Here is an 11,071-nt window from a genome sequence, read left to right on the forward strand (position 1 = left end):
GTCCAGAGGGGGCGCTGTCCCCGCTGAACGCAGAGGATTGTGGGATCGCAGGAGGCAGTAGCGGAGCAGCATCATCATCACTGCCGTACCGCGGGACTCGTCTCACCGGACTTTAACCTGAGCTGGGAGCCGTTTCTCCGCACTTAAGTGCCTTAACAGCGGAGGGAGAGATGGGACACGGAGACCTGATGAGCCAGGCGGAGGATGTAGCGGACCAGGTGAGCTCCTCTCCGCGGGAAACACACATCCTGAACCGGCCACAGACAGGGGCTGGGACCTGACTGGCAGACCGCGGTTGTCCGGATATTTTCTGCTATCGAATTCCATTCAAAAATCTGATAGTTTTATGGAGCTTTGTACACAGTGCACATTCCGGTAAATCTGTGTTGTCTTCCGGTAAATTCGGCCTACAGAAGATTTTCCCAAACAGCACTTTGTTCGCGTAAGATCAACTTTTGTTGAACTTTTGAAGCATATACATTGTTTTACTGTGTAACGTTAACGTTAGTTAGGCGGAGGCAGATTGTAGGTGTCTGAGAGTCTGTCTGAAAATAAAGTTATACTGAAACACCGAAAATAGCTATTTAGTCAAATTACTTGTATGCCGAAGTGAGGAGTGGCTCCTAATGATGTGCTCAAGGCCTCGGTTGTTTTCTAACAGCTAAGAATGTCGGCGGATAAGCAGGGAAACTTAAAACGTGCAGTTTTAAACGGACTCTGGTGTAACGTTCCCTTAATCTTAGAGACGGGAAATACCGGTATTAGGTTTTAAATTTTTCGAAGACCATGTTATTAAAAAGGAAAGCGATTCTTCTTCTTTGCTGAGTTTAAATCGTATTTGAAGTTATTTTGATAATTGCTTCCACAACATATGTAGGCTGTTCCATAAGAAGATAGATTCGGGGAACAATATAAAGTCAGTTCTAGATTTGTGAATATTGGAAGAAGTTATGGTCAATTCCACGTATGCCGAAAGGACGAATAGATCTTAGTAATGAAACTGTTGTGTTAAGTTATTTGTTACCCGATGTGAGTCTGCAGACTAGAAGGGTGGGAAAAATTGACATGCTTTTCTCATCGGACTCTGGTGTGCCGATTGTTGTGCCATAAAGAACGTAATTTAACAAATTTGAATGCTAGTTTCTATCACAGAATTATGCAAAAATCAAACGAAAAGGAAATTATTAATAATTGAATATTGTAGATTTTAAATAATGTTCATACTATTGCAACAGGTAGTAACGGTGTCTCAGAACAGCGGAAATAGGCTATGCAGCTTTATTGTTGCATCACAGCCTCGAGTCGATAGATTCATTTGTTGCTGCTGCACTCTTGTGTTTCTGCCTGGCTGTTTTACACTGTGGTTTCTGCACATCATGTTTACTTTTACAGTTGTAGTTTTCCTGCTTTTATTTAAGCAGCTTTACGGGAAGCAGTTTGATGAAGATGTTGAAGCTGACTGGCTGCCACATACGCACTCTGATTATGATGTCAGGCTAGTCTCCTGTTCTCACTACCGCTTTAATTCAGCAGCAGAGAAGAGGCATGTTATTCAGCTGCCAGTAGGATTGGGCATCGAGAACCGATTCCTACTTGGAATCGTTTCAAAAATTACAATTCCAGTAGAATCGTTTTTTTATTGGAATCGTTTAGAGGATTTGGTTTCAAATTCGATCATCGCTTCCCATTTTAATATGCACAAGTTTTGGTTTCCGAAGCGGCCAGGCGCTTGTTGTGTTGCAGCCTTGGAGCACAGTCAGCAGCGCTCTAGTGGAGCTTTATTTGACGTTGGAAAAAAAGCCCTGTAAAACGGCAAATGTGAAAATAGGCATTTGACCCGTTTCAACTCCGCCCTTCAAAGAATCGGAATAGAGAATCGATAAGAACCCGAATTGGAATCACAATTGTTAAAATCCGAACGATGCCCAACCCTAGCTGCCAGTGAAAACCAAAATTACATTTGATCACACCAGCAGTGTTTACCCTCGGTTTGTGAAAGACTTAGGTGCATGTATTTGTTGGGAGGGTTTGGGATCCTCCCTCAAGAAGATGTTACGTTTTTAAATTAAAAAGTATGCAGTTTCACATAATTGTGGACCATTATTATTACTACCATAGCTGTTTCTAAAATGTTGGAAAAGCTAGAGCAGGTGATAAATAAATGACACTCAAAAAGCGTTAAGACAAAACTTGCAAAGTAATGACTTCTTTAACCCAACTACAATCATTAGATCTGAAAAGAGTCTTTAAGTTTTGATGCTCACGTTGATTTTACATTTATTCAGCTTAGGTGGTGCCCAAAACGGTTCGGGTGCTGCACCTAAACCTTATAATGGCAGTGTTTTCAAAGTGGCAAAGTGTTTTCAGTGCAATCCTGTGTATCTGTTTACCTTGTTATCCAGCAGAAGGTTGTATCCTCACAGGTATTTATGTGGCCTATTTATTTATTTTTTTAATGTCAAATATGATATGCCTACACATAGTAATGCATGATGGTAATTTGAAACTGCACCAGAAAGCAAGGGTAGGTTTCCCTGAATCATATGATGTGTACCACTTGCATATATAACAAAAATATAAAAGAAAATATGTCCAGGCAATTGGACATGTCTATGTAGGCTTTAGAGGGTTTTAAATATGATACATAGTTAATTTGATACTGTCAGACAGGGAAGAAAAACATGTCTATTGTTTCTTAAGAAACATATCTGTAGAAGGAATGTTAATTATGATTTAATAGATTAAAAGACAGATTAAAATGAGATTACAAAAGATGTGGACTGGAAGATGGCGGACGAGTAGTAGACGCGTTTGACTTCCGTTCCCAAGCCCTTTCATATACTTTCATCTCTAAAAATCCGTATTCCCTTCTCCACCTTTTGCAACAAGTTTATATAACTTGTAAACATCGCATGACCTTCGCAGATATGGCTTCTAAGGCTGCAAAGCAAAATAAAAAAAAGACATTTTATTTAAGACGACCATTTCTGCTCTTGAGTCTAAAATTGAACTGGTGCAAGCTACTGTGTGTAATCACGGGCGGGTTCAGGACACTGAACTTGACAAATCTTCCACCACTGTGTGTGTGTGTGTGTGTGTGTGTGTTAGGTTAGGGTTAAGGTTAGGCATTTAGTTGTGATGGTTAAGGTTGGGGTAAGGGGCTAGGGAATGCATTATGTCAATGACGGGTCCCCAAAAAGATAGTGAAGTGTGTGTGTGTGTGTGTGTGTGTGTGCGCGCTATTAGGGACCTGAAGACAGGTGTGTGGAAGGGCCAGTATATGGGTTTGGAGCTCCTTTTGTTGTCACTTATCTGTACATCACTTTGTTTATGCAAATGTCACTAACTTGGAAAAAACAGTAAAGAGATTGGGGGGGGGGGGGAAGAGATGTGGACTCAAACACCCAAACGTTTATCCAAAACAAAAACCTAAAATTACAGAGTACACTGTGTAGTAAATCACTTTGGTCTCTCTGTAGTAAATAAACAGCTGCATCTCCATGGAGACGGCTCATTAGTTCACACTCTGCTGTAATGAGGCTGACACTGCTCTGACCTGCCGTAGTCGGATTGGCTCAGGGCTCCTGACAGTGATGATGTGTAGACAGAGAGGCCGGGGTTTAACTGTGAGGTGAAGGGTGACTCATCTCTGTGTGTGTGTGTCTTAAATGCTTTTAATGTTAAGCTGCAGGAGTGGCATGGTATCAAGGATTATTTTCACCGGAGAGATTTAAACATGTCAGACTTCAACGGATTTTCCCGGTATAACAGAAACCCACAGTTTAATCCACTCCTGACACTTTTACTCTCTTGTGTTGTGTTGTAGTTCCTGCGGGTCACCAAACACTACCTCCCCCACATGGCCCGGCTCTGTCTGGTCAGCACCTTCCTGGAGGACGGGTTCAGGATGTGGTTCCAGTGGGGGGAGCAGAGCGAGTACATCGAATCCACCTGGAACTGTGGACACTTCCTCGCCAACATCTTCGTCCTGCTCAACTTGCTGGGCCAGCTGGGTAATTTATATATATATATATATATATATATATATATATATATATATATATATATATATATATATATATATATATATACACACACACACACACACACACACACACACACACACACACACACACGGACACGTTCTTTCTATACTTGTGAGGACCCTCGTTAAAAAAAAATGCATTGACCAAAACCCCTAATATAACCCTAACCTGAACCGTCAAACAGTCCTTTGAAGAAGCCAAAATGCAAAAATGTCCTCACTACGATGATTTAAAACGGAAACTGGTCCTCACAAAGATAGAGAAAACTGGTCATTTAGGAAACTCGTGTCTGTTTTCCAGTTTTTAATGTCAACATGATGACTTAGTTCAGTGATTACTTTTACAGTTTAAAACTGATTTACAGATTCAGATGATTAAAACAGCATTTTGAATGGACACTGCACTAGTAATAATAATAACAACAGGGTTTGAATGGAGAAAGTCCGCGTTACAGTAGTTGCTGTCAGTTTTGACAATGTTAAGAAGTTACAGGTGAACATGTAGACAAACCTCCGATGTCTTCAGACACCATGTTTAACATGTGAACAACTAACACATGAGAAACTCAGACTGATCTCACTAAGTGGTGTATGTATGACACGCCAATTCGTATGCCGTTTTTGCTTGTTATAGAAACGTATAATTGTTTTTTAGCGTGTTTATCAACGCCGTTTGGCCTCCATTGACCTACATTACATGTGAATTATCGCTGTAGCGAGTAGTATGAAAGTAGGGAGGTTGGTTGTGGTGTCGGATGGGTAAAACACAGGACTTTCACCCAGGAGGGTTGGGTTCGCCAGTTTGTCAACGTTTGTCAACGTTTATTTTTTTATTTTTTTAAAAATAAAGCCTTCCCCAATGTTCTTTTCCGAAACCCAACCGTTTGTTTCCCTAAGCGTGTGACGTTGGTCACCGTCGTGTTTGTCGTTTTTTGTTTGTTACTAAAGCCTTTCCCAATGTTCTTTCCCTAAACCCAACCTTTTTTATTTTTTATGTGTGCCGCATTAGCGATAACACGGCACGTGGCGTGTATGTTTACATCCGCTGTATACAGCGTAGACATACACGTGGATAGATCAAAATGCGTACAGATAACACGCCATTTGGCTTTAGGAAAGTGGCGTGTATGTTTACGCAAAGTCATGATGCCATGTTGAGAAACTGGATGTCTTCGCCTCATGATAATAAATTGCCTGTTACGTGCAAAAAAAAAACTTCTATCATCATAACAGAAATGTCCTTAATAAAAACATCTGTCTGTCTCTCCGCAGGTGGCTGTGTGTTAATCCTCAGTAGAAACTTTGTTCAGTACGCCTGCTTCACTCTGTTTGGGATCATCGGCCTGCAGGTACACACACACACGCACGCACACACGCACGATGTGAAGGTGCCGTTATCTAACATGATGAGTTAACTTCTGCCTTTAATCAGCTCTCCATGATGTCCGACAATTGTTTACCGATTTGAAGTGTCTTTCTGTTCTTCCGTCCTCAGTTTTAGACGTTGCATGAACCATGAACAGCTTTTCAGTCCATTGTGTGTTCACATTGGGAAAAAAGCAAAAACAAAAAAACAACCAGTATCCAAACTGAAATACTCTGGACACTTTTGTCCCACGGTGCCAAAAGAAAGTGAAAACAAACACTTACTGTGAACATCAGAGTACGGATGTACAGTATGTAATAGGGACAGTTAATGTTTCCTCCTCCTCTGCAGACGCTGGCCTACAGCATCCTGTGGGACCCAAAGTTTCTCATGAGGTGAGTCTGTGACCTTTGACCTGTGAGCATGCACAACCACAGTCTGCACGGAGCCATCTTTAATGATTATCTTAACATCTTACACAAATCACAGTCACGGTCATTTATCATACAGTGCATATATATATATATATATATATAATTATTCTGCAGAACAAAGTTCTGAGTACTCAAGTTTGTCAATCTGCTTTTTTAAGTCATCTCTCCCCGTTTCCTTCCCTCCTCTCTCTTTGTTTCCTCTCCTCCTCCATCTCCTTTCCTCACCTCTCCCTGTTTCCTTCCCTCCCCTCTCTGCTTGCTTCCTCTCCCCTCCTCCCCCCTGTAGGAACCTGGCGTTGGGGGGAGGCCTCCTCCTCCTCCTGGCAGAGTGTCGGGGGGAGGCTCGCAGTGTCTTTGCAGGAGTTCCTTCTCTCGGTCATCAGAGCTCTCCGAAACACCTCCTGCAGCTGGGAGGAAGGGTCCTCCTCGTCCTCATGTTCATGACGCTGCTGCACTTTGACCTCAGCCTTTTCAGTGTGAGTGACACACACACACACACAGTTGCTTTTTGGATATTTATATACGCTTCTGTTTTTATGTACATCATGGAAAATGTTTATTTTATTGTGTTGTCCTTGTTTCAGCTGTGTGTCTATTTCTTTTTAAGTCCATTACAATAAAGCTGATTCTGAACATGCCAATGTGTTCAAGTTAGCATGTCAGCATGCTATGTTAAAATACGACTGAGGTTGATGGGGATTCAGTCATTTATGGAGCCCAAACTGGAAAACAATGGAAACAAACTGTGTGATCAACATCACAAGATCATTCACAGAAGATAAAACATGACCATGTTTCAGGACTTCAAGGGCTACGTAGTCGGTAGTTTGAAAGGTTTTCTATTATTTAAAGGTCCAATGTGCAGGGATTTCTCCCATTGAGCGTTGAGATCATACATCGCGATCAACTCTCTCGCACCACGCAGTTCAAAGTACGTATTACAGCTAAGGTAGTCGGTAGGCTTCATGCTTCAAAAAGCCGGTCTCTCGCTCTTTTCAATATCCTTTTTCTTTTTCCGGGCGAAGAAGAAGACTCCTGTTCCCGAAATTTGGGTTTTGAATACGTGTGGTCCTCCATGTTTCCTTCTTCAAACTTGCCGGGGCCGGGAAGCGACGATACCCATTAGCAGCATTAGCAGCACCTGTCAGTTGATCGGAGCAGTATGTCCTGTATGTCTCTTACCGGCTAACGTATTTCAAGATGGCGCATGAATATGGAGCGTCTACCCCAGTTCATGCAAATGCAAATGTACAATTTTTGAAGTTGTGAAGTTTGTGAACAGGCAACACAGATTTTGATAATGAACAACTAAACCCGTTACACACTGGACCTTTTTAATACAGTTTTGTCCTCAACTAATCTGTATTGATTTATTTATTGATTGATTGTCCCCTTCACAATGTTTATGTAAAGGGGACAATATCAATTAAATTCAGAGCACCCTTGAACATATCAAATGGAAGATTTTCTTTCACTAACCTCTCGGCTCAGATCCTGAACTGAACTCTTTCAGTTTCTGTGTGAATCCTCACGTTGACGTGCTGATCCTGTGTCCAGATCCTGCAGAACCTGGTGGGTACGGCACTCATCGTGCTGGTGGCGGTGGGCTTTAAGACCAAGCTGGCCGCTCTGACTCTGGTGGTCTGGCTGCTCTGCATCAACTTCACCTTCAACGCCTTCTGGAGCATCCCGTCGTACAAACCCATGCACGACTTCCTCAAGTACGACTTCTTCCAGACCACGTCGGTGATCGGAGGCCTGCTGCTGGTGGTGGCCCTGGGGCCCGGGGGGGTCTCCATGGACGAGAAGAAGAAAGAGTGGTGAGGAGGAGGAGGGGAGCAGGAGGGGGAGGATGAAGCTGAAAAAAAAAATCAGTTTTAGTTCAGCATAAGATACTTTTATTTTGAAATATGGCCAGAATTCTTACTGTAAAAATGTAAGTTTTAAAATGTTCCCATACAGCCAATAAGAAAAAAGAACGCATCTATAATATGAATATTATCAAATAAACGGGATTTTAGAACATTGTGCAAGCAGGTCTGATGTATTTATAATTACTATAAATCAACTATTAGAGCTTGTTTGTTACAGGGTGCTGGATAATTCCTGGTGACTGTAGCTTGTTTATAACAACACACTTTGCTGAGGCCATCACAATTAATTGTTCATGCGAAAATGGCAGAAAATTTAGTTTTTAGCCTGAAAGATGGAGATTTCCTCCTTTTCTCTGTTTTATATCCTATTACATTAAATATCTTTTAAGTTTTGGACAAAACAAGACATTTAAAGACATCATCTTGGACTTGAAAACATTTCACTATTGTTTGACATTTTATAGACCAAACAACTCACCTGCACAGTTAGACAGAAGCACCTGTCTGTCTGCAGGTCGACCTCTCATCAAAAGACGTTTTACCGATTATGTCACATCAGCTGTGATATCTCAATCATCATTATTATTAACGATGATTAATTAATGAGCTCATACTGAAAGACTTTACAGAGTGCTTCACACCCGATTGAAATGTAACAGATTGCTGTGTACTAAAATAATAATAATCAAGGAATTTGGGAAAAATACCTAAACAATGTTTTACTATAAAGGTAACCTGCAGATATCTGTATTAAACTGTGTGTACGCTGGTCTGAAGTCAGTGTGGTGTTCAGTGTGTGTGAAATGGCGCATGCATGATTTATACATCTGACTCCAGATCTGCTCAGAACTTCCTCCTCTCTATGCTATTTATTTCCATTTTCACACTCCTCTTCCTCCCCCTCAGTTTTCTGAGTGACCAATCAGAGATTTCTCCTCGTGTGTGTGTGTGTGTGTTGTATGAATGCTGCTGTCGACATGTTTATTTTACAGAGAAACATTTCGACTTGTTATTGTTTTTAAATCAGCTGAAACATCAGAAATCAGTCAGCGCCCATCAACAGTCTAAATAATGAAATATTATTTTTGTTGTAATGGCTGGACGTGTCCAGCAGGTGGAGCGGTTTACATTTTTACTGTTTCACTTCTGTTTTCTCGTTTGTTGCCGTTTGTTTCTCGGTGTGTGTTTTGTCTCTGAATATCTATAAAGTTGTGACAAAGTGAAATAATTTTCTATAATGTGTTTTTGTAGAAGATGTTTAATAAACCAGTCCAGCATTGTGAAGCATTCTGTGTTTCTGCATTTATTTAATGTCAATATGTTAATGTTATTAATAATGTGTAAATGGTATAGACTTTAGTCCAGCTTACATGTACTTTAAACTTGTACTTTACTACATGTACTTGTTACTGCACTACATTTATCTGACAGGATCATTCTGCTGCATGAGGACAACTTTTTGACACTTCAGTATGTATACTAAAAGTAACATTTTAAAATGGGAGTGCTGTTAACACAACACAGACAACTGAAACTATCTGACTCCTTTCACCACCTCAACTGCCACCGCCACGTTGTGTTCTTTAAGTGCTTTAGCTTCACATTCAGCAAATGTTTCTGTCGGACAAACACTTGAAACCCCAAAAAGTTGACTAGAAATGTTTTCACGGCCGTTAAACAGAAACCGAACACTTCAGTTCACTAGCTGCTGATAGGGGGGCACTGCTCAGCAGAGAATATTCAACTGAAGCTTGTAGGTCAGTGTATCTTTTGGTCATTCAATTTTCCTTACATAAACCGGTATTAAAAAACTAAAAAACGAATGGTTGATTTTTGTTTTAAAATACAAAATTTGAAAATTGAAATACAAGGTGTTTTTAAAATATGCTTTCCTTTTGTATTTCATATAACAAAAAATAAAATCACTAGGAAACAGAAATGAAAAAAGTCATTTCCAAGGCAAAAGCGCCAGTGTTTCTCCAGCAGCAGTGGCAGCAAAAACTGTCCTGTCCTGTTAGTAGTGTCCTGTACACTGTCCTGTGACTCGCATGACTGTCCCGGGACAGTCAGACACTGTCCTGTACACCCAGACACTGTCCTGTGACCCCATGACTGTCCCGTACACTGTCCTGTGCCTCCCAGACACTGTCCTGTGACTCCATGTCTGTCCCAGACACTGTCCTGTGACTCCATGGCTGTCCTGGGACAGTCAGACACTGTCCTGTACACTGTCCTGTGACTCCCATGACTGTCCCGGGACAGTCAGACACTATCCTGTACACTGTCCTGTGACTCCCAGACACTGTCCTCTGACTCCATGACTGTCCCGGGACAGTCAGACACTGTCCTGTACACTGTCCTGTGACTCCCAGACACTGTCCTCTGACTCCATGACTGTCCCGGGACAGTCAGACACTATCCTGTACACTGTCCTGTGACTCCCAGACACTGTCCTCTGACTCCATGACTGTCCCGGGACAGTCAGACACTGTCCTGTACACTGTCCTGTGACTCCATGGCTGTCCTGGGACAGTCAGACACTATCCTGTACACTGTTCTGTGACTCCCAGACACTGTCTTGTGACTCCATGACTGTCCCGGGACAGTCAGACACTGTCCTGTACACTGTCCTCTGACTCCATGACTGTCCCGGGACAATCAGACACTGTCCTGTAGACTGTCCTCTGACTCCATGACTGTCCCGGGACAGTCAGACACTGTCCTGTACACCTAGACACTTTCCTGTGACCCTATGACTGTCATGGACAGTGTCTGATTGTCCTGGGACAGTCATGGAGTCACAGGACAGTGTCTGGGAGTCACAGGACAGTGTATGGGAGTCACAGGACATTGTACAGGACAGTGTCTGACTGTCCCGGGACAGTCATGGGAGTCACAGGACATTGTACAGGACAGTGTCTGATTGTCCTGGGACAGTCATGGAGTCACAGGACAGTGTCTGGGAGTCACAGGACAGTGTCTGACTGTCCTGGGACAGTCATGGGAGTCACAGGACAGTGTCTGATTGTCCCAGGACAGTCATGGAGTCACAGGACAGTGTACAGGACATTGTCTGACTGTCCCGGGACAGTCATAGAGTCACAGGACAGTGTACAGGACACTACCAACAGGACAGGACAGTTTTTGCTGCCACTGCTTCTCTGTTGCTTTCAGCACAGGCTAAAATGACTTTGGATTGCTCCTCTCCGCTCCAAGGCCTGTCATGTGTAGAAATCTCTGTGCGCATATCACAGGGAAGTGGGGGTGCAAGAGGATTTTCTTTAAGAAATGTGAGGAGATGCTGTGCTTATTTTGTGACCATAGACTCATCTGACATTGCGCTAAAGTTAGC

General features: G+C 42.3%; 1 protein-coding gene across 2 annotated transcripts; it reads left to right on the forward strand.

Moving 5' to 3' along the window:
* Window positions 1-16: 16 nt before the first annotated feature.
* Window positions 17-9,003, forward strand: surf4l (surfeit 4, like). 2 transcript variants are annotated; one of them, XM_078250415.1, is made up of 6 exons: window positions 17-218; window positions 3,827-4,013; window positions 5,318-5,394; window positions 5,763-5,806; window positions 6,132-6,321; window positions 7,403-9,003. In XM_078250415.1, exons 1-6 carry the CDS (start codon window positions 171-173, stop codon window positions 7,667-7,669), a joined length of 813 nt encoding a protein of 270 aa, XP_078106541.1. In that variant the 5' UTR covers window positions 17-170; the 3' UTR covers window positions 7,670-9,003. The 2 variants fall into 2 exon arrangements, with proteins under 2 accessions (XP_078106541.1, XP_078106542.1); XM_078250416.1 differs by lacking the exon at window positions 17-218 and adding an exon at window positions 336-442.
* Window positions 9,004-11,071: the final 2,068 nt, after the last annotated feature.

The sequence above is a fragment of the Sander vitreus genome, chromosome 5, assembly GCF_031162955.1.
Source record: "Sander vitreus isolate 19-12246 chromosome 5, sanVit1, whole genome shotgun sequence".
Classification (NCBI taxonomy): domain Eukaryota; kingdom Metazoa; phylum Chordata; class Actinopteri; order Perciformes; family Percidae; genus Sander; species Sander vitreus.

Coding starts and splice junctions, on each gene's coding strand:
- surf4l (XM_078250415.1), top strand. CDS start 171: ATGGGACACGGAGACCTGATGAGCCAGGCGGAGGATGTAGCGGACCAG. Junction 5,395..5,762: donor TTGGGATCATCGGCCTGCAG/GTACACACACAC, acceptor CCTCCTCTGCAG/ACGCTGGCCTACAGCATCCT. Junction 5,807..6,131: donor GACCCAAAGTTTCTCATGAG/GTGAGTCTGTGA, acceptor TCCCCCCTGTAG/GAACCTGGCGTTGGGGGGAG.